The sequence below is a fragment of the Myodes glareolus genome, chromosome 23 (assembly GCF_982192425.1).
Source record: "Myodes glareolus chromosome 23, mMyoGla1.1, whole genome shotgun sequence".
Lineage (NCBI taxonomy): Eukaryota > Metazoa > Chordata > Mammalia > Rodentia > Cricetidae > Myodes > Myodes glareolus.
Window position 1 is genome coordinate 57,230,684 of NC_142048.1, and position 23,403 is coordinate 57,254,086.

At 50.9% G+C, this 23,403-nt stretch overlaps 1 protein-coding gene across 2 annotated transcripts in view; it reads right to left on the reverse strand.

Moving 5' to 3' along the window:
* Window positions 1–2,780: 2,780 nt before the first annotated feature.
* Col4a2 (collagen type IV alpha 2 chain) overlaps window positions 2,781–23,403 on the reverse strand; it is a 137,277-nt gene continuing 116,654 nt past the window's right edge. For both annotated transcript variants that reach the window (XM_087900740.1, XM_087900739.1), the window contains exons 28-48: window positions 22,467–22,574; window positions 20,836–21,057; window positions 20,070–20,231; window positions 17,833–18,003; window positions 17,002–17,145; window positions 16,138–16,260; window positions 15,687–15,868; window positions 14,831–14,894; window positions 14,591–14,665; window positions 14,187–14,294; window positions 13,767–13,874; window positions 11,289–11,360; window positions 9,886–10,011; window positions 9,250–9,366; window positions 8,082–8,243; window positions 7,891–7,989; window positions 7,463–7,609; window positions 7,196–7,312; window positions 6,088–6,279; window positions 4,998–5,284; window positions 2,781–3,957 (exon numbers count right to left, since the gene is read on the reverse strand). In XM_087900740.1, the coding sequence (XP_087756866.1) occupies window positions 3,700–3,957; window positions 4,998–5,284; window positions 6,088–6,279; window positions 7,196–7,312; window positions 7,463–7,609; window positions 7,891–7,989; window positions 8,082–8,243; window positions 9,250–9,366; window positions 9,886–10,011; window positions 11,289–11,360; window positions 13,767–13,874; window positions 14,187–14,294; window positions 14,591–14,665; window positions 14,831–14,894; window positions 15,687–15,868; window positions 16,138–16,260; window positions 17,002–17,145; window positions 17,833–18,003; window positions 20,070–20,231; window positions 20,836–21,057; window positions 22,467–22,574 (3,044 nt within the window). In that variant the 3' untranslated portion in view covers window positions 2,781–3,699. The remainder of the gene's footprint in view (window positions 3,958–4,997; window positions 5,285–6,087; window positions 6,280–7,195; window positions 7,313–7,462; window positions 7,610–7,890; window positions 7,990–8,081; window positions 8,244–9,249; window positions 9,367–9,885; window positions 10,012–11,288; window positions 11,361–13,766; window positions 13,875–14,186; window positions 14,295–14,590; window positions 14,666–14,830; window positions 14,895–15,686; window positions 15,869–16,137; window positions 16,261–17,001; window positions 17,146–17,832; window positions 18,004–20,069; window positions 20,232–20,835; window positions 21,058–22,466; window positions 22,575–23,403) is intronic.

Genomic DNA, 23,403 nt, shown 5'->3' on the forward strand with positions numbered 1-23,403 from the left:
GTCCTATTTATGGCGTCACATGGCTTGTGTTTCTCTAGGGAGCCACCAGTTGTAGGAGTTCCCAGTGGGTGGCTTGTGATTTATGAAGGCAGGGTGTGGTCTGAGGACAAGACCCTGAGAACTCTTCTTTACCTTTGCCTGAACATGGTAGCCCCAGAGGCCAGTGTTGGGACCATTTGGAGTCCTGGTCCCCAGCTGCTCTTCCCTGCTAGAGATCTTTACTTTCCTTCTGATGTGAGTTACTGAAAGCTGTGTCAAAGTTGTTTACCAGCTCTGCTTCACAAGCACGAGTTGCCTTGGCCTTGAGGATCAGAGGATAAGGTTTTCACCTGTTGGCCCACTTGACTGTTGGGTATATAAGCCTCCGTGGTGCTATTGAATAGAGGGCCGCTTACCAGTGACTAGATCCGTGTCTCTGTTTGTGTGTCTTTGTGTGTTTCAACCTCCAGCCTCTTGCCTGAAGCTTGGGAACTGTATGGTAGCACATAGAGCGTAGACAGGCATTGTGCGCTGCAGGCTAGGTTTCAAGGTGCCCTCAACACAGGGGCAGCTCTAGATGTTTCCCATTGCCCGTGAAGAACCGGACTTGGCCATGGGGACAGGGAAGTTTGGGGTTAGCTATGTTGATTTTTGGCCGCTGCCTGACTCAAGCCCCCATTTCCTCAGATCCCAGGACCAGCTTTTTAAAAAACATTAAGTGTCATGTCTGCCCCTGTTTCCCTAATGTAGGGAGAGCTGCTGACAGGAGACAGTCTCAGATCAGGGCCCATCTCCCACTTTGCCTACTACGTAGTCTTACCATCTGTGTTTTGCGGACGCTCTAGAGACAGAGGGAGAGAATCTCCCTCACAGAGGAAGAAAACTGAGTATGTCATCAGGTCCTTGTTCCTGACGGTGGTCCCCAACTGTGCAGAGCCACCACTGGAGGGATGACCACAGATCTCTCTGAGAGACCCAGGAACCCAGAGACCTTAGCTGGGTATGGGGTCTTCTCTTCAGGCATTTGTGTTTTTGAAGGTACACTGACACCAGCCAGAGGTGGGGTGATCTCGGCGACACTCCTGTCTGTGCTGTGCACCCTCGGCTGGAGTCTCTGTTCTTCAAGGCTCCACAGCATGCAACCCCTTGTCCTTTTCACATGGGTTCTCCTGGGCTTCACAATCGACTCAGGCAGAGTGCGCAGGGCACACCAACACACAAAAGTTCCTGGATACTTGTCCTGGAGATGGGCCCAGGCTCCCTGTCAGGTCACTGGCTTGTCTGCAGGGCTTGCCTGGCTCAGCTTACTGCACCTGGAACTCGCTGCCTGCCTTGCCCCTCAGAGGAAGTCCTAGAAGCATGCTTGTCTGTTTGTCCTGTGTTGATGACTTGGAGGCTCACAGATTGCCAAGGGCCTCTCAGGCCGCTGTGTGTTGGTAACTAGCATGAACCTAGTGTGCTCTCAAGTCAAACACTCCTCCACATCCCGCTCTCCCTAGACTGAAGGGGAGGTGGAGCCACTAGAGAGCAAATGCAATCCATCTGCAGGTCCTAGGCTGCACTCTGCTGGCTGCAGTGGTTTTTGTCTCACGAATGTGTTTCTCCCGTCTTACAGGGAGCTCTCTGCCCAGGACAATTCAGCAGCCCTCATTTCTTGATTCATGTCTCAATCAGTTTCTCCCTGGGGGGTGGGGTCACAGAAGCCTGGAGATCTATGTGGGTAACTGCATTTATTGACCCATAAACCCTGGTATAGCTCCTCCTGGAAAAAGGGAGATATGAAGTCCCTAGGGATGCTCAGGACCCTCCCAAGTCATCACAAGGCAAAAGGACAACCACGTCCCATTACACAGAGAGGCCGGGTCTGTCTCTCAGGGGAGCAAATGACTCTGTAGGAATCACTGCCATGCTAGGGCACTATCACAGTACCCAAATCTACTCAGCTGCCTCCACCCTATCTTTTGCTTGGACTTTGGCCTTGTGAGGGACACTGAGCATTTTCTGTCACTCCTGCATCTGGAAGACATTTATCTGCAGAAGGTGTTTGGGCAGGGAACTATCAGGGTACGTTTGGAGCCAGGGAGAATTGTGCGGCTTCACAATGGGGTCTCCAGTCCTTGCATTCCATCCTCCCAAAGGACACCGTGTTAGCTACGTTTCTACTGCTGTGACGAAACACCATCACTAGGGCGATTTATGAAAGAAAGCATTTATTTGGCTTATAGTTTCAGAGGCTGGGGAGTCCATGATGTGGTGTGAAGAATAGCCGAAAGCTCACAGCTTGGTCTACAACCACAGAAAGGACCAAGAATCCCATGAGCCTTTGAGACCTTGAAGTCTGCTTCCAGTAGTACATGCCCTCCAACAAGGCCATATCCTAGGTAGATTCCAGAGCCCGCCAGTGACCAAGCTGTATCCCCAGGGAGTGTGCCTTTTAAATGCTGAGTCTGGAGTTGAAAGTCATTTGGGGACTAATGAGTGACCTTGGAAATGTACTTGAAGGGCATAGAGCCTCCTCACTCAGATGTGTGATTCCCAAGATAGTTCTGTAGAAATGAGTGATAAAATACAGACAGGGACCAAATTCACCCCAAATACAGAAAACTGCTCTTATTCCCACAGAGACATGCACATGCTAAAAAAGGTGGATCTCTGGGGTTTGCTGGCTGGGTAGTCAGCCTAACCGGCAAAATTCCAGACCATTATACACATGAGCACCTGCCACTCTCTCACTCTCTCTCTCTCTCTCTCTCACACACACACACACACACACACAGACACACAGAAGGTAGTCAGTCAAATACTCAGAATATCTTTTATTTGTGGTGTTACACAGGAAAGGCATGAAAAGCTTGCTGCGCTGGGGGGAGGTGTTAAGATGACATAGGCCGCAGGACGCCACTGTGAATGACTTGCTAAGTGTACCTTCCAGCAGATGCTGGCGTAGGTTTGGCTAGAACCAGAGCCACGTGCCACGGTCGGGGTCTTAAAAAGGCAGGTGCCATCATGTGGGGTCTTGGGAGGTAGCAGTTACGGATTTGGTAGAAAATAATACTGCCATCCCCGCCGCCAAGGAAACCGGCCTAGTCAGAGTGTTCTGCAAGGATCCTTGGGTGGAAACAGGTGGCAGTGAGCCTCAGGTCATTGGCCAGTCCCCTTTGCTGTCCTGAAGGGTCTGCCTCATTCCAGGAAGACAGTGAAGGAAGGGGAGCCGCCTGCAGACAGCGGAGGCACATGGACACACAGTTACTGTTGGCTACCCTTGGTGGCACAATGTCCATGTCCTACACGGTGAGAGCTCCCTGGGATGCTCCCATGTTAGCAGGGCTGAGACCCACGGGTGGTAGGACCTGGAGGATCCAGTGCCCACTTGCTGATAGGCGATTGGTGTGAGTGCTGGGGCGGGACTGCTTTGGAAGTTTTTCTTTTTAAAGAAAATACTAAGATCAACTTTGGGGTCAGCATCTGAGGTAATAAGTTAAGAGTAAGCACCAAGCTGGGTGTGGTGGCACACGCCCGTAATCCCAGCACTTGGGAAGCTGAGGCAGGAGGGTTGCCACAAGTTCGGGGGGCCAGCCTGGGTTATGTAGTTCCAGGCTAGACAGGGATAAAAAGTGAGACACTGTCTCAAACAACAACAACAAAAAAATGGAACAAAAACAGAAGAAGGAGCACCAAAGAGGCCTTCCCCCGCGGCTGCCGGCGGGCAGGGTGGATGGCTTATAGGTTCTTCATACACACTTGGCAGCGGCTGATATGTGTGCGGATGAGGCCGGCCTTGAGTGTGTCGGCAGATGGTGTGCCCTGGAAGTTCTGTTCGGGGATTGTGGTCAGCCAGAAGCTATACTTGTTAGCGAAGTAGTGGCAGGTCCCACGGCCTCCGTTACACTCGATGAAAGGCGTCGCACGGAAGTCCTCCAGACAGCTACCCGGCGACACCAGCGACTGACCGCCGCCTTCGTCCCCAGCCGCCGTGTGCTGTGCAGAGAGCGAGAGACGGAGCGTGTTAGCGGCCACATGCCAGAAACACCCAGGCACCTCGGCTGAGTGTGTTAATCATCTGCTTTAAGGCAGACGCTCACTATGTTGCCCTAGTCCTGGGATCAAATGATCGCTTGTCCCTTAGTGTCCCAAGTAGCTCAGATCAAGAGCACGCATCACCACGCCTCATTTTTTACAGACTCTGTCACTGGGACTGGCCTCACGCTCTCTGCATAGCAGAGGGTGACCTTCAGTTCTTGTTCCCCGGCCTTCGCTTCCTGAGAGCGAGGCTTTTAGGTAGGGGCTCCTGTGCCCAGCTTATTTGGTGCTGGAGCTAAAGTTCAGGGCCTGTGCATTCCAATGGAGGACTCTACCAGCCAAGCCACACCCCGTCCCTCTTTGTTCCTTAAGTCAATCAAAGAGGAACTTCCCTTGCCCAGCGTGAGGATTTACTTGCCATGCGGCATTTGCATACAGGGCGGTTCGTCTGTCCACACCTAAGTGGACACGTTCTGGTTTGCTGCAGCTTAAGTTAACAGAAGAATTCTATTGAGAGTGCTGAGACACTTGCTGGCACATGGCTCAGCCCACATCAAGCTGAATTATAGTCCTCGACTCCTGTTCCAGGTGCCCTTGTCTGACACACAACTTGAGCAATTGCCCCCTATGATGTATGTGTGTGCGCGTGTGTGACCTATGAAGGTCACAGGTTTAAATTGGGTGGTTTTTCTATTGGTTTCCACTGTATTTTTTGAGAAGTGGGTGTCTCCTTGAGTCTGGCACTTTCTGGCTAGTCTGGGTGGCAAGAGAGTGCCTGGGATTCTACTGTCTGTCTCCCAGCACTGAGGTCACAGGCACGCTCCACCTCACTGGCATTCACTCGGGTGCTGGGGATCCAAACTTTACTTGCCAAGCTCAGATCTGCAGCCCTGATTTATTCTTCCAAATGTGTGTGCCCTTCCCGTGTCCCAGCTAGGGTGGAGATGGGCAAAGTGCCACGCGGTTCTGAGCTCAGAGAAGGGAAAAACACTACATACCATGAGGAAGGAGTAGCCGATCCACAAGCTCCGCCACCCGGCTGGGCAGTGGGGTATAGAGACATCTTGGCTGTGGACGGCAATGGCCACGGCTGGCGCCTCACACACGGAGCAGCGGCTGATGTAGGGCTTGATTTCCTCCTCAGCCACGGGCATCATGGGCAATGGGGCAGTGGTGGAGAGCCAGTAGGACTTGTCATTGCGGCTGGCGTAGTAGCAGACGTCCCCGGGATTGCAGTACAGAAAAGGCATAGTGCTGAAGCGTGCCAGGCAGGAGCCTGCCAGCCCTGCAGGAGGAGCACAAGAGAATTTAGTCCTGCTGCTTTCGTGTCCATGCTGCCACCAGGCCCAGAACGGGACTCGGGACTCCGACTCTGGCTGAGGCTCTCTCCAGCTCAACCAAACGTTCGTCAGACGGGTCCACCCTCAGCTAATCCGCAGGGTGTGAGCCCTGCCCGTAAGCTCCTGTTCCAACTGTTACTTTGTATCCTATCCTGGTTCATCTTTTCTCCATTGCATTGTAAAACTTACGATGGGGATGGGGCCACTAACGGGATGTCCACAATGCTAGAGTCTGGTTGGTACACTTCCAGAACCTGGTGGCCCTGGGGTCACCAACACACAGCACACTCCAGCCTTCCACATCCACTTTGACCTTGTGTGTTTTCTTTTTTTAAATTCATGTCCTTTTAAGGCACACACATGTACATGTCTGTTTTTTGTGAGCACCTGTGTGGAAGAATTAAGTCCATGCCCTCACCTCTCTGTCTGGCTCCAACTTATGTTCTAGGTTTGGGGGGCGGGGGAAGCCATAGAATTGGGAAGCAACTGGAGCCTCCAATGGAGAGAGCAATCTTGGTTAGAGCTATTTGTGAGGTGTGGGTGCTATGTCAAATTAAAAGCCCTTCGTGAGGGTCCCGAGGCTGAGGGTGTGGTGAATTCAGTCTCCATGGTCATCCCAGCTTCAGCTAAGCCTGGAGAAGGTGGGTCATGTAGCTGTAGCCAGGAGAAGCTCATCTCAGGGGCTCACAATCTCACCGTGACTACCATCGAGCTCGGGGACAGAGTTGGGGCGTCATACAGCACCTACCTAGGTCCTGGTTGTGGGCTTTCTCTTGGCCCTCGAAGTACAGCAGGCTGTACCCACTCCAGAGCTTGTTCATGCCCACGGGGCACATGGGCTCCTGGTCCGTTTGGCTGTGTTTCACCAGGAGGTAGCCGATGCTGACGCTGCGGCCGGGCATCCCTGGCAGGCCGGGGCTCCCTGGACGACCCGGCTCCCCTAGGATCCGAGAGAAAGTGGTTGCTGTTTAGCTGCCTGTGGGCACCAGGGCAGAGGGCAGGATCCCAGTTCACTTATAGGAACTGGAGCACAGGCTTTCTAGACTAAAACCCTCAGGAAAGATAGACTTAAACCAGTGCAGGAAGCCAACAGGACCATAACGATGGCACCAAACATGAGCAGAAAGGGCTGTGAGAGATGGTGGCTACAGGGGCGCTCCTTCAGGGAGAGCCGGGTGCATAGCAGAACTGCAGAATTGGGGAGCAACTAGGCCTCTTCCTCCCAGGAAGGCCACTTCTCAGGGTGTTCAGTGTAGAACACGCTTTAGGAAGAGTAACTAACATCTACCTGCTGGAACCACTGAGGACCCCGGTTCTACCCAGGAGACAGAGAGCATCTCGTCCGGCAATCGGCCGTCACTGAGCCCTGTTACTTACCATTCTCCCCGAGCCACATCCTCCAGGCCTGCTTTCTTAAGACTCCCTTTCCCATTGTGGCTTCACGCCTAGGACTAACTGTGATTTGCCCCTGCTGCAGGACCTGTGTCTCCGTGGCTACCACACAGAGCACTCCTTGGTGGGTCACTGTCTTCTGACTGACACTGGTGACACCCCTTGTGTTTGTTACAGCACAGCTTCCATTGCAACTCAGGCCAAGCTTGGGTTGATTAAAACAAATCTTTTTTATGGGTAGGGGGCATAAAAATGGCTGTTACTTCTGCCCCATGTACAAATACATTAAAGAAGTAACACAGGTCTTTCCTATACCCATGACATGTTTGGATTGAAACTACAGCTGGGTTTGGAAGCTTATTGTCCCAGCTCTGCCAGGGACCTGCCTATTTCTCACCTGTAGACTGGTCAGGGTGTCCCCACCCTCAACAGAACTCTGTCTTATAAGTCACCCAATCACGTACCTTCCTGTCCAATAGGGCCCTGTTGTCCCATGGGCCCTTGGTCTCCCCGGAACCCTGGAACAGCAGACACGCCACCTCTGCCCTGCGGTCCAGCCTTTCCTGGAGCCCCACGGAAACCTGTAAGATGTTAAATAAGAGTGTGTCACTGTGCTTAGCAATGTAGTGTTGGACCGAAAAGGACAGATGTGGGTGTAGAGCAAAAGGGATGGGAGGCGATGGGGGGCCTTTTCTTGGGGCGGGGCACAGGGACCCTGCCCAGAGCCCTACCTGGATCTCCAGGAGGGCCTTGCGGCCCTATCTCTCCCTGTGCACCGGGAAGGCCTCTCCTGCCCTGGGGACCCATGATGCCAGGCTGAATAGCAATCTTCTGGGGGATACCCTGAATGCCTGGAGATCCCACGGAGCCAGGAGCACCTGCAAGTCAAAGAGAAGCCATGGTGTCAGGAACAGGCAACTGCCTCGCGCTTCCCCTGTGACTGCACCTGCTTCTTCTCTCTGAAGCCCACCCTGAAGGCACACGGGAACACACCTGAAAGGTCCCCTCACACTGGCCACTCAACACCCACCTTCCACCAAGGTCCTGGGAGCGCTGGAAGCTCACCTGGCTTTTCTCTCTACCCTTTAGAGAATGGGGCACATGCCAGAGAGAGACAGATCGGCACTGTCACCCCACAGGCTCTGCGGGCACCACTCACCTGGGAATCCTTGGTCTCCTTTGGGTCCTTTGGGGCCTCTGTCACCTACGGTCCCAGAGGGCCCCGTGTTGCCCATGAATCCTTGCTCACCCTTGGGCCCTGCAATGAAGACAGAACAGTCAGGACCAACATACAGAACGGGGTCTTTGGTCCTCTGCCTGCCGTGCTCCCCCTTCACATGACACTGTTACCTTTCTCCCCCGGAAGACCAACTACACCGGGCTGGCCCTGGGGCCCTGGGTCCCCAACCCATCCTTTCTGTCCGGGGAATCCTGCAGCTCCAGGGCTCCCCTCATCTCCTTTGATTCCAGGAAGCGCATCTGATCCAGGTGGCCCTGGAGGACCTCGGTAGCCTGTGGGCAGAAGTCACAGTGTGCAAAGGTTACATATGGGTCGATGAGCTCCCGTCATGGACTCACACGGTGTGGAGGCTCTCGCATTAGACCCAGTCATTGCCCTGGACGCAGCTTCTGGAGAGCTGGTAACAGCAACAGTATCTCTTATTTAATAACAAAAACCATTGACAAGACATGTAACATAAACGTTACCATCTTAAAGTTTTAAAGGACACATCCTAGGCTTTCCCAATGGTGCTCAGCATCCTTGATGGACTCCATTCTCACTAAACCACAACTCTCCACACCCTCCTTGTCCTAGGAAACCACCGCCTCTCTGCCTCCTGGGACCTTCTATACCTGAAGCCTTGACAGAGTTAGCCTCTGTGACTGGGAAACATCACCGAGCATCTCTCCCCCCTCCCCCACCATCCCTGCCAAAGCGTGTGTGTCAGAAATCCTATCCTTTTAGAGGTTGGCTATTGTGCCGTAATGCATAAATTGCATTTTGCTTTTCTTTTATCTTTTATCGATGATCACTTGGGCAGCCTCTGTCTCCTGTTTTATATAATGTCTATAGGAACACCGATGTTCAAATAATTGTTAATCTTCATGCCTTCTTCTCTTCCCCCTATTTTTGTTTTTTATATATGTTCTCACTTTATATTTCAAGTTGGCCAAAACTTGCTTGTACTCTAGGTGTTCTTGCCCCATTCAAGGGCTGGGATTACAGGCCTGTGCTACCACCCAGCTCCGTCTCTTTTTAATACTTAGCTAGTTCGTGGTAGATGTGGTTGATGGACACAGATTAAAGACACAAACCCTAAATGGTGAGAAAGATGAAAACTTGGAGCAGGTCTAAGGCCACCCAGGCAGATACGGGGCTTATCCTGTCATGTGATGTCATAGGGACCATGCTGTGTGGGTGACGGGTGGTGGTGGTACCCGTTCCTTTGCCTGTCTGAACAGTGTGTGGAATACAACTTCTCCCCTAGATATATCAGCCATTACAGCAGCTGCCTACCTTCTAAGCCAAATATCCCTGGTGCCCCTACATCACCAGGTGACCCAGTTATGTTCGATGGTGGAGAGATGCCGGGAAACCCCTGAAGTCCTGGGCTTCCGGCTGGGCCACGCTCCCCTGAGGAGGAAAACAAAAGTCAGTTTAGTTCCAGCTGCTCACTTTCAAGGATGCCACTCCCCTCTCATGATGCTCTCTCTAGATGAAGCATCATCACAGAGGCTGAGATGGGTGTCTTTGGACAGGGAACATTTCAGGGGAGGAAGAGGCACGTGACTGCTCAGGAGGCTGGAGGCTGACCATGAGTCCTGAGAGCCCACTAGAGGGTGTGACCTTCAGACACTGCCCTGAGAGAATGACTGTCAGAGCCCATGAGGATGGGATGCTGGAGCCCATGACCACAGCTAATCCCCCATTCAGGGTCTCCAATATCAGAGACAAGAAAGAAGGGAGAGCTTGTCCTTCACCAACTGAGTGGGGCTGGGAAATGAACCAGCATTGGAGTACGATAAGCCAGACCACAGAGCATAGCAACAGAGACAAGCTGAGAGCCTGTGCCCAGGGATTCCCCTCTGAGGACCTTGGACATGTAGTTTCCTTTGTATGCTGTGGGGTCTACTCATGGAGATGGCTACTTACCTGGGGTTCCCCGCTCCCCTTTCTGCCCTGCAGGTCCCACAGGGCCTGGAAAGGTGTTGGGCTCTCCTCGGTCACCCCTGTCTCCAGCGGGGCCTGGGAACCCTGGGTCTCCATGAATGTCAGCACCTGCGGTACAATTACAACAGTGGTCAGCACCATCTCCATCTATGCAGGGTGGGTGGCCCTGTCGTGTGTGGTGGTATGAAGGTCCTCACAGCGTGGAGCAGAGAAATAGGCATCACAGCGCCTTCTAGCTCTGCTCTCAGCAACACGGAGTTTGAGACTCAGAAGGGATATCACAGGGAACACGGTAGAACACTCTATGGACAGAAGGCCTTGGCCTTCAGAGAGTCTGAGATCATAGCAGCAGCTGGCCATGCTCGGGGACCCCATCCCAGTCTCCTGGTTCTGGTTCTGCTTTCATGCTTGGCCCTTATTCGGCTTTGAAAATTTGACCTCATTTAAAATATTTCCTGATCACATGTCAGGTGCTCAAAGCAAACTAAATAACAATACAGTCTCACCATGACTGCCACAGCCTCACCAGAATTGCTGTCATTTGCCCATTGAAACCGGAGCCCAACTGTTAATGGGAACATGAGTGCATGAACTTCCCTGCAGGTAGATGACTATTTAGTAATGTAAAAATCTATAAAGTTTGATCAAATAGCACTTAAAGGATGATATTTCCCCTTCTGTTTAAATGTATTTTAAAAAATTTTCCGCTGGGCAGTGGTGGCGCACACCTTTAATCCCAGCACTTGGAAGGCAGAGGCTGACGGATCTCTGTGAGGTCAGCCTGATCTACAAAGTGAGCCAGGATTGTTATACAGAGAAACCCTGTCTAAAAAAAAACAAAGCAAAACAAAAGCCCCCAAAACAACAACAACAACGACAACAACAATAATGACAATGACAACAACATCGACAACAACGACAACAACAACGACAATGACAACAACAACGACGATGACAACAACAACGACGACAACAATGACAACAACAACGACAATGACGACAACAATGACAACAACGACGATGACAACAACAACGACAACAACAACGACAATGACGACAACAACGATAACAATGACGATGACAACAACGACAACAACAACGAGAACAACAATGACAACAACAACAACAACAACAACAACGACAACAACAATAATGACAATGACAACAACATCGACAACAACAATGACAACAACAACGACAATGACAATAACAACGATAACAACAACAATGACAACAACAATGACAACAACGAGAACAACAACGACAACGACAACAACAATGACAACAACAACAATGACAATGACAACAACAACGAGAACAACGACATCAACGAGAACAACACTCCCCACTGAACGTGGATGATTTTTATAGTCACCGCTAGATACCTGGGGAGCCGGGGAAGCCTTTGGTGCCTGGCAGGCCGTGTAATCCGCTGATCCCCCGGATTCCCGGAAAACCTGCAGGAGGTCATCATTAGTCATGCCGTACAGGACAGCAGAGGGCTCTGGCTGGCCTGTGAGCAGCACTGACCTTTATGTGACAAGCAAACCGTCACTCTTGTGTGACCCATGAGCCTATGCATGAACATTTTTCAGACATTTTAGGATGTTTAGAACAGGACAGGGACCCTGAGGTGCTACTTCTGTGATGCCTGTCATGGCGTATGCATGATTTATAAAAGCCGTTGGGCCAGTGAGATGGCTCAGTGGCTAAGGTGCTTCCATGACTGACAACCCGAGTTCAGTCCATGTTCCATGGCACACCCTGCTCCCAGTCAGTTGTGTGTGCATGTATACACGATAAATGCAATTGAAAAAAAAGCTCTACTTGGAGCAGAATCTGGTGTCACTTCTGTTCTCTCCATTTCTGACCTTAAGCCTGGGGTTGGGTGTGGTCATGGGAGCCTAGGGATTTTGTGTCAGGGTCTTGTAACCTTTTACATGAGCACATGGCAGCCAGCAACAGGACATGAGGACATCTGTGTGTGTCCTTCTGACTTGCTTATATCCTGTGTAGAGTGGCTAAAGAAAGGCCAGAGACCTTCTTCACAGACCTTGAGAGAACGGTACTCAACTTCATATGGAAAAGCAAAAAACCCAGGATAGCCAAAACAATCCTGTACAATAAAAGAACTTCTGGAGGCATTACAATCCCTGACTTCAAACTCTACTACAGGGCTACAGTACTGAAAACAGCCTGGCATTAAAAACAGACAGGAAGATCAATGGAACTGAATCAAAGACACGAATATTAATCCACCTTCAAACACCTGATTTTTGACAAAGAAGCAAAAAATATCAAATGGAAAAAAGAAAGCATATTTAACTAATGATGCTGGCATAACTGGATATCAACATGTAAAAGAATGAAAATAGACCCATATCTATCACCATGCACAAAACTCAAGTCCAAATGGATCAAAGACTTCAACATAAAGCCAGCCACACTGAACCTTACAGAAGAGAAAGTGGGAAGTACACTTGAACACATTGACACAGGGAACTACTTTCTAAATATAACCCCAGCAGCACAGACACTGAGAGAAACAATTAATAAATGGGACCTCCTGAAACTAAAAAGCTTTTGTAAAGCAAAGGACATGGTCAACAAAACAAAATGACAGCCTACAGAATGAGAAAAGATCTTTACCACCCCATCAGACAGAGGTTTGATCTCCAAAATATACAAAGAATTCAAGAAATTGGTCATCTAAAGAACAAATAATCCAATAAAAAATGAAGTGCAGACCTAAACAGAGAACTCTCAACAGAGAAATCTAAAATGGCTGAAAGACACTTAAGGAAATGTTCAACACCCCTAGTCATCAGAAAAATGCAAATCCAAACAACTCTGAGATTCCATCTCACACCTATAAGAATGGCCAAGCTCAAAATACTGATGACAACTTATGCTGGAGAGGTTGTTGGGTAAAGGGAACACTTCTGCATTGCTAGTGGAAATGCAAGCTAGTACAGCCCCTTTGGATGTCAGTGTGGCAATTTCTCAGAAAGTTAGGAAACAACCTTCCTCAAGACCCAGTAATACCACTTTTGGGTATATATCCAAAGGATGCTCCATCATACCACAAAGACATGTGCTCAACTATGTCCATAGCAGCATTGTTTGTCATAGCCAGAAACTGGAAACAACCTAAATGCCCTTCAACCAAAGAATGGATAAGGAAAATGTGGTACATTTACACAATGGAGTTCTACACAGCAGAAAAAAATAACAACATCTTGAATTTTGCAGGCAAATGGATGGAGCTAGAAAACATCATTTTGAGTGAGGTAACCCAGACACAAAAAGATAATTATCACATGGACTCAATCATAAGTGGTTTTTAAACATAAAGCAAAGAAAACCAGCCTAGAAATTACAATTCCAGAGAACCTAGACAACAATGAGGACCCTAAGAGAGACTTACATAGATCTAATCTACATGGGAAGTAGAAAAAGATCTCCTGAGTAAATTGGGAGAGGGTTGAAGGGGAGGAAAGAGGTAGGGAGAAAAGCAGAGAAAAATGTAGAACATAATAATAATAACCAGAAAGAAAGGAAGGAAGGAAGGAAGAAAGAAAAGTCAGAGACCTCCCTGGAAGTTTCCGGTCACTTTTCTGTAGGCGTGTGTCCTCTTTGCTGAAGAGTGTGCCGGGGTTTCTGGTCAGCAGATTCCACAGCTGCAAACCCGCACTCAGCGTCCTGTGACTGTAGTGAGCCACTGATGTACCTGTCCCTGTCTACCAGGGCTCAGCGACAGCAACCTACAGACAGGTTCCTCTCCTTGCAATCTGGCAGTCTGGAAACCTGGCCCTGAGTGTTGGTGGTCACTTGTCTTTCTTCCTAAAAAGAGATCCCCTTACCTGGCAACCCTGCTACTCCTGGCCAGCCGTAATCTCCCTTGTCACCAGGTAGTCCGCTTCGTCCCGGGTCTCCCTGTGGCCCTTGCAGTCCTGTGAGCCCTGGAAACCCTGTGGGGGAACGAGCAGGAAAAGTCTGAACGTGTGGGAGCCCTGACAGGTGGAGCAGTCCTCTGGGGAGCCTTCCACAAGGTCCTAACTGGCCCTGTCCACTCCCCATTGCTAAGGGCTCCCATAGCCCACATGGCATCACTATGCATTGCTGGTCTCCAGACGGAGCCAGGCAAGTGGGACGTATGTATAGGTCAGTCTCTTGGACACAAGTGTTTGCAGTGGAGGAGGGAATGGCCAAGGTGGCTGGCCACTTGCTCCTGGTCTCAGGAGGCCACACCCCTGGGCAGGCTATGGCTCCAGTAATCTCACCTGTTTGCCCTTTAAGTCCAGGAGAGCCCTGGGCTCCAGCCATGCCTGTTATCCCAGGAAATCCAACGTCACCTTCGGCTCCTTTTTCGCCAAAGAGTCCCTTTAGACCTGGAACCAGAGATTTGCTGTGTGGAGTGCTCTTTCTACAAAGGACACATGCTGACATGTATGACTGCGTCTGTTGCCTCCCCGACAAGGGGGCTGCTTCTGGCTGCAGTCACAACCAGGAGATGAGGGGAGGAGAGCTCTTGAGTTTGTCCTCCAGTTCAGTAAATCGTTCGCGGGCAGTAGCTTTGAAGACCTTGGTCATTTGCTGCAGCCCCTTAGGACCACGCTCAGCAAGCCAGGCCCAGAGGCGATGCTCTGGGCTGTTGGTGATGGAAGAACCGAAGAAACGTGTGTACCTGGAATTCCGGTGACTCCCCGTTCCCCCTTCAGGCCTGGGCTTCCTGGTAAGTTCACAGTGTCCCCAATATCACCTGTGACATGCAGAGAAGAAGGTGAGCTCTAGGTCATTAGCTTTGGACTGTCTACTGTGCAGTATGGCTCCAAATGCCCAGCAGCACCCCCAGGCCCGAAGGCACCTCGCTTAGCCAGGAGCTAAGCTCCAACCGCCCTGCTTTCAGTGTCCCAGTGACACTTACCAAAGTCCCCAGTAGGGCCAGTCTCGCCAAAAAGCCCCGCTACTCCTGGGGCACCCTTTTCACCCTAAGACAAAATTGAACAGAAACAATATTGAGGCCCCATACACTGAAAACCCAGGACAGGGGCAATGGTAGCTGGTGAGCTCTTAAGGCTGCCACTGACAGACACAGGTGTGGTTTTTTGTTTGTTTGTTTTTTTGTTTGTTTGTTTATGATATAACAAATAAAGCTTGCCTGAGGATCAGAGCACAGAGCTAGGTACCCTAGCTAGCCGTAGAGGCCAGGCAGTGGTGGCACACACCTTTGATCCCAGCACTCTGGGAGACAGAGGCAGAGGGATCTCTGTTAGTTCAAGGCCACTCTGGGCTACATAAAATTGGTCCAGTCCAAAAGAGAAAAAGAGGTCACACAAAGGCGATCCCAGAATTTGGGATCACACACCTTTAATCCCAGCTCTAGGGAGGTGGAGACAGGAGTGATATGGCTGGGTGGAGAGAGGAATATAAGGTGGGAGGAGACCGGAGCTTTGTGTAGTGTGAGGTTTGGTGGAGACAGAAGCAGTCCGAAGCAGTCTGAGGACAGGATCCCCCTCTGGTCTGAGCACTGATAGAGGTAAGAACTCTAGCGGCTGGCAGCTCTGCTCCTCTGATCCTTCTGCTTTCACCAACCCTGATAGCTGACACGAGTTTTTATTATTAAGACCAATTAGAATTCATGCTACACACAGGGAACCTTGTCCTTATACTGGCTCCTGACTTTTAGAAAGCCTTTGCTGCTTCCAAATCTGTGGCTTGAACCCAGAGCAGAGGAAGGGAGGGGATTTTATAGAACAAGCAGGGCAGGGGCACCTACTCACCCGACTTCCTACGAATCCTGGGAACCCAGTAATTCCAGGAGGACCAGTCACCCCTGGCTGTCCTGGCGTGCCTGGTACGCCAGGGACTCCGATGTCGCCCTTGACTCCCTTGATGTAGCCGGGTCTTCCAGGTAGCCCTGGGATTCCAGCCTGTCCTGGAATCCCAGGCATTCCTAGGTTACCTGTTGGAAGAGCAGCAAGGCCTGGTGAGGGCAAGACCCTTTCCCCCATGCCGGCAACTGCACTCTGGGCGCATCTCCCAGTGTCCAGAGCTCCAAACCACGGCACAGAAAACGGGCGTGGCTCTGGTATCAAGATCAGGGAGACGCTGAGGTATGGGGAGACTTAAAGCACAAAGTAAGCCTGGCAGAGTGCAGGACTGTCCTGGAGTCCAGGCAGGGAGAACCAGGGCTGGGGCAGAGTGAGCTGGCCCCACTGTGTGCTGCCTGACCTTTCAAGCCTAGGTAGCCTTTCAGGCCCATTGGTCCTTCATCTCCCTTTTCTCCTTTAATGTCCTTCATCCCGGGCAGGATAAGAGGAGGTGGTCCTGGAGGGCCCCGGTCCCCTCGGTTTCCTGGAAAGAAGCAGAATTCTGTCATTTCCCAAGACCCCCGATGGTGAGGGAATCAATTGCTAAATTGCTAATTGCTAATTGGCCCTCAGAGCTCTGTGTTGAGCACAGGGATGGGGGTTCAGGGGAACCACAGCCTTGGGAGGCTGCAGGAGCACAGGGCAACCACATTTCAAATTTAACTTAATTTTAAGCTTTAGGTCTTTGTTCTGCTCTGTGTAAGATAAGGTTCCACACAGATTAGGCTGCCCTCTGAGCTCACTAGACATCAGTCTCTCCATGCCCTGGGATTACACGCACGCCCAGCACGTCCTGAAAGATCTAAGTTAGCATGGGATTTCCCTAAAAACAAAGGTAATCTTGAAATCTTGGAAGAACTATTCTGCTAGAAATCTGTTAAAACTGTAACTTAATAGCTTGGTGCAGCAGGGCAGGCCCACTGTTCCAGGTACAGGATGGCCCAGGTGGGAAGTGTGAACCTGGGCACTCCAGACTAGTCTAGGGCAACGTACTAACGAGTCTATCCCAGGAAAACAAAATGAAGTATAAAATGAACAAATTATATATATATATATATATATATATATATATATATATATATAGAGAGAGAGAGAGAGAGAGAGAGAGAGAGAGAGAGAGAATCATTCTTCATATGAGAGATAATGTGGCGTGTGGATATTTGTCCTGCCATGTCCAGCTTATTCATCAAGCACAGAAACCTCTGGATCTGAAGCAAGGCCATACCTTTAACACCTGGCTCGCCAGGCAGGCCCTTCAGACCAGGCACTCCAAAGAATCCAGCTTCTCCTTTGACTCCAGGGAACCCTGGTCTTCCTTTGAGTCCCAGCATGCCCTGGAAGCCATCCATTCCAGGTGACCCTCGGTCGCCTTTGGAGGAAGAAGGAGAGGGTTAGTGGGGACCAAGTGTGTGGGACACGCCGGTCTCCTGCATCCTTTACACTGTGGTCATGTCCCTCACATGAGAGCCTGTGAAGACCCTTTGCCCTGAGCAGGGATTTCGGGACAACCATTTTCTAAGAGCCATGTAGGGCCCAGATGTCTGCAGATAAGAGCCTCAGAAGTCGGGCGGGTGACATCATGGAGGCACAGGAGAGTCCCATGGGATTTCGGATGGGTCCCACAGGTGAAAGTGACCCCAGTCCTTTCACACCATGGGCAGATACCAAGGGCTTTAGGGAGGTCACCAGGGTACTTCAGCAACTTCTGTTCCCAGAGGATCTCTTGCAATAGTTTCAGTGTGTGTGATGAGCTCAATTCCAGGAGCCAGGTGTTTGATAAAAACACCACCATCCTGGGATTTGAACCTCTTTACAGTAGGTTCTGTATAGAACCTTCCTTGTGTTGATAACCGTGGGGTAAGGCAACAAACTGGCTTGCTGATGGACATTAGGCAGCATCAGTTAATCTCCGAGGTTCCTGAGGCTTCAGGCCGGCAGGTGTGTGAGGTCAGTGTCCAGCCAGCTGTGGGGACCCTGAGACAGCTGCTTGGGTCTGAGAGTGACCAACCTCACAGCCCCAGCAGGGAAGTCCTTGCCTGACCTCACATTTATTTACCTTTTTGCCCAGGGACACCAGGCATCCCCGCCATTCCTTTAAATCCAGGGCTTCCGGGATGACCACGCTCGCCTGACACACCGGCATCGCCTCTGTCCCCAGACAGACCTTTCATGCCCACAGGGCCAGGGACACCAGGCTCACCAGGTTCACCCCTGTCTCCAGGTAAACCTGTCAGAGAGAGAGAGAAGCAAAATTAAAGGGCGTACGGGGCAACCCTTACAAGGCCTTTGGGAAGACAAATTTCTTTGGAGGACGAGACGAGCTTGTGAGCCCTGCAGGGATTAGACTTCCTAGAGAGGTCACCGTGACAACGCTGGGGGCCGACCATGGGGTGAGAGTTCAGTCTGCCCTCCCCAGGGACAGCAGCCTTGCCTCCACACACAGGGGCCCATGCTGATGGCAGCAGGACACTGTCAACTTGGCCAGCTACAGTGACCCAGGGTAAGCCAGCAGGCAGAGTTTTAGCAGAGATTGATGCTTGGTTGGCCCTGCTCCTTCCTGAGTCCCTGACTCAGTCCTGACACTAGAGAACCCCATGTCCTCCCATACCCAGGTTCCCTCACAGCAAGGAGCTGGTGGTCTTTCATCCCTCCCTTACTATGTTTGTCTATTTTAAATCTCCAGTGGCCCCCAGCTTGGTATTTAACACATTCTACCTCCTCACCCAGTCACCGCCCCTCTCCTTCAAATGAGCTCTCAGCCCAGCCCTTGGGTGCTTGTACCTCTGTTCTGGTCACCCTGTTTCTTAGGTGTCCTGTCCACTCTTTTTTTTTTTTTTAAATATTTACTTATTTATTTATTATGTATACAATATTCTGTCTGTATGTCTGCCTGCAGGCCAGAAGAGGGCATCAGATTTCATTTCAGATGGTTGTGAGCCACCATGTGGTTGCTGGGAATTGAACTCAGGACCTTTGGAAGAGCAGGCAATGCTCTTAACCACTGAGCCATCTCTCCAGCCCCTGTCTTGTTCACTCTTGCGCCACCTACCTCCTGCTCGGTGCCAGGGTCTTCCTATTTGCCTGACTCTTGGCCTCAAGACTTGTGACAGGTGCAGCATGCCCCCCTCCAGATTGCCTGCCTTACCCCGACCAAACACAAGCTTGTCCACGAGGGAGATCATCTATCTAATAAAGCGTGGCTCATTTAGAGCTGGGCCTTTGTATTCTTTTCTCCCAGATCATTGTAGACCACCTGTGGAACTAGGAGCTGGTGAACCCTGGGAACATGAGGCAGAGGGCTTGAACCTCCTTCTCAGCACTGGTCACTTTGTAAACTCCGGCACCAGCATGGCACGCAGGAGAGCTGGCTTCGCTGCGGGTCCGGGCAGCAGTTTGGGATACAGACAAAGCCACATATCGGTACCCCTGAGACCAGGGAAAGGCCTGATTTTGCAAGAGGGTCTGTGTGCGTAGTTGATTGCCTACAGAGATGGCGAAGACCCTCTGCAAAATTACTGCCCAGCTGTGGCAAACCAGGGAATACAGGAGGCTTAGAGATTTTTTTTTTTTTAAGTTTAGGAGTAAATATTCCATTAAGAACTTTCTCACTTGTCAGTGTATGGCACCGTTACAACTTTTATACGTTAAAAAAAAGTTTGTAATCAGTAAAACAAACAAAAAAAAAATCAGGAAGCCAGATCTAGTGGCTTACACCTGCAGTCCCAGCATTTGGGAGACTGAGACAGGAGAATTGCCGGACTCCAGAAGTTTGAGACTAGCCCGGGCAACATGGTCAGAGTGGGTCTCACAAAGCCATAACCAAACAAACTTTAGGAAACGTTTGCTGGTCCATGAGATGCAAAAGCCTTGAGTCAGCTTTGCGCTGAGTGCCGTGGGAGAGAGAGCTAACCGCCCCGGTGCAGCCGCTCGCCACTGTCAGTGCCCTAGGATGTCTCCACCCGTGACCACCTTCCCCACCACCCTGAATGTCTCCTTTCCACACCAGAGCAGGGATTTGGAACCTTTACAGAGAAATTGTCTGTTTTTCTAATGAAACCACACGTAGGCCCTCGACAGACACAACAGATGCAGGCTGAGCTGTCCCCTCCAGCTGCTTAATTTTTTTTTTTTTTTTGACAAAAGGAGGGATCTGTTTTTGGGACACCTTGCAGTTCTTGGGGGTTCCTTGTAGTATGGGGGTTCCTGGGTAGTCATCAACACAGCTTGATGACTACCCAGGAAAAGACCATGTGAGTGAGGGCCCCAGACATTCCTGGGGTGCTGGAGTCTTACCTCCAAGGCCGGGGGAGCCTGGCAGCCCCAAGGGTCCCTCTCGGCCAGGAGCTCCTGGGAAGCCATGCTGTCCTGGGGGTCCGGAGAGTCCTGTCTGTCCCGAAGGTCCTGGGAAACCTGGCTGACCCTTGGATCCTGGCATTCCGGGCATGCCTTGGCTTCCTGCGGAGCCAGAGACAAGAATTGTGAGATCATCTCTGCTCGGTTCATCACAGGGAACTCCTGCTTGAGCAGACTCGGTATAGAAACACCAGCCGGAGGCAGTCAGGACTGCAGAAAGCACTCTCCAGGCGGAGCAGAGCTAAAGCCACAAAACATGCGAGTCACTAGGGCACGGAGACCAGCGCCTTGAAGGTTTCCTTCTGCCTTTGCTACTGTGCCAATATTCCAGGGCAAGAAACCCAGTTGCTGCTGTGTGTAAATCCTTAGCCTAGTTTTTTCAGCTTGGCAAGACCAGTATTCAGTCACATTTAAAAATGTTCCTGAGCCAGGAGTGCACGCCAGCAGTTTCTGGGATACGTCCTTCCCAATTTGCACACCAGCTACAGGTGTGAAGAGAAAGCGGCCAGCCGAGGACCTAGAGCACAGAGTCTGTGGGTCATTGTCTCCTGGCCATGGACAGTGCTGGCACTGTGTGAAAACAGAACCAGCCTGCATTCTCTCACACGCACACTGTGGGCTTCTGACCAAAGCCACTGAGAAGGGCGTTGCACTCACCCTGGGGGGCTGCAGTGTGACACCCCCCCCCACCTGTCAAGCCACTTACCTCGGAATCCAGGGGGTCCTCTTTCTCCTGGAAGCCCTTTTAGCCCAGGATGTCCTGGTAGTCCAGCATCTCCTCGGGGCCCAGGTTGGGCCCCTAGGACTTCCCCTGGAATCCCTCTGTCTCCAGGGGGTCCAGCTGGTCCTGGAAGTCCAATGGGGCCTGGGAGTCCATCTGGGCCTGGGAGGCCTGTAGCACCTTTGGATCCTCGAGGCCCCATGAACCCTGAAACAAACCAAGGGTGGTACCTTTAGCCACAAGTCTGCACTGTTATGTTCTGAGATAGCATTGACAAGCGTCGAGAAAGAGCCAGTGTGCGCTGAGGTCTCAGAAGGTATCTATCTCTGCAGCCTGAGAGCCTGCCCACTCCCAGAGCCTGGACCTCTCAATGTCATTAAACCTCTTTGATTTCCTTCACTATCGAGTTTCAGACTCCGCTGTATCAATACACGGATGGAAGGATGAAAATAGACCCCAACACTTAGAGAAGCTGGTCAGTGGGGAGTGAGCGGGAAGCTGTTGACGGCTGTCACAGGGACATCCCGTGTGGCACTGAGGAGGGGCCATTAGACTCTGTGTTTACTCTTTCTGAGATAGAGCCTCACTGTATAGCCTGGCTGGCTTGGAAGTCGATATGTAGACCAGGCTGGTCTCCACTCACAAAGATCCGCCTGCCTCTGCCTTCTGAGTGCTGGGATTAGAGGTGTGCACCACCCCATCAGGCACTGAGTGCTTGTCTTTCACTATCTACCCATTTGGACTAAGGAAATCCTGGGGGAACTCAGCGGGTAGGGCATGGGCAGTTCTTGCAGAGGAACTAGATTTGAGACTCAGTATTCATATGGGAATCATAACCATTTTTAATCCCAGTCCCTGGGAATTTGATGCCTATTTCTAGTCTCTTTGGGTGCCAGGCATGTACATGGCACACACATCTACATGCAGGAAAATACTCTTACACACTAAAAAGCAATAAAATAAAAGCTTGGAGAATTAGTAAAGCATACCTTGGTATTTCTGAAATGATGAGGTCACCAGGGTACTGAACTAATCAATATGCTAATCCCTTTGTGGATTAATAACACAATAGCATTATTGGGAGGTGGTGAAGGTAGGACATGGGGCCTAGCTGGGGAAGCAGGGATATGTTCTTGATGGCTTTGTCTTTCCCCAGATCTTCCTGTATTGCCCCCTTTCCTGCTTCCTGGCCATAGCAATGTGAACATCTCTGCTCTGCTCACCCTACCATGATGAACGGACGTCTCAGAAACCATGAGCTAAACAGACTCTCCCATTGGGGATTGCTTTCTCAGGTGTGCCCATCATGCAAACCTAACTACAAACTAGCAGCCAATGGTGACAGGATGGTCTACATGTTCAGAATACTCTCAGGAGAGGCCAGCGCTAGGCTGTTCACAACCCACCAAGGGATATCTCCCTGTGTTAAGGCTGCGGCTCCCGCCAGATCTCTGCATCCATCCAGCACAGCAATGATTTAAAAAAGTCAAGAATTTTTAACTTTTCAGGAGCACGGACAACAGTTATCAATCCTGGAAGATAATTGAGCTGGGGTGAACCTGATCGCACACATGAGCCAGTCCCTCAATGTAAGGACACAAGTTGTGTTGACTCACCTGGGGGTCCTGGGAAGCCTTCACGACCTGGGTCTCCTGGGAAGCCCTTGAGCCCTGGCCCTCCAGATTCTCCTGGGACTCCTGGCATTCCTCTGCTGCCTTTGATACCTAGACACCCAAGGAAACCACAGTCAGTGTCAGATCCTCTGAGGACCAATGGATGTGATCCAGCTTCATTGTGAACCAATGAGGCCTATCATGGAACTTGGAAGGAATGAAGCCAGCGGAGGCCAACATAAAACGGCTCTTGCTACAGCTGCAGAACCTACATGGGACCAAACTAGACCCTCTGAATGTGGGTAACAGTTCTGTAACTTGATCTGTTGTGTGTAGGGGTCCCTGACAGAAGGACCAGGATTTATCCTGAACGCATGAACTGGCTTTTTGGAGCCCGTTCCCTACGGTGGGATACCTTGCAGAGCCTTGTAACAGGGGGGAGGGACTTGGTTCTGCCTCAATTTGGTATGCCAGACTTTGTTGATTCCCCAAGGGAGGCTTTACTACCTCTGAGGAGTGGAAGGGGCGGTGGGAAGGGGGAGAGATGTGGGGAATGGGTGAAGGGGAGGGAGGGAGAACTGGAGGTGGCATGTAAAAATAAAAAAAAAATTTAAATAAAAAGGGAAAGAGAGAGGGGAAAGAGAGAGAGAGAGAGAGAAAGAGAGAGAACACTCTTGCTATATTTTCCCCAGGCAAAGCAGAAGCCCGGTGCTTCTATGTAGATTCATTTTTATTTTTCTCTGAGACAGGGTTTCTCTGTATAGCCCTGGCTGTCTTGGAACTCACTTTGTAGACCAAGCTGGCCTTGAACTCATGTGGATCCGCCTGCCTCTGCTGAGGCTAAAGGTGTGTGCCACCACTGTCCAGCACCATGTCCCTTCTTTTTATGGTGTGCTTAAGAGCTAGCTTCCTTGGGAAGTGACCCCAGTTTGTAGCTGTT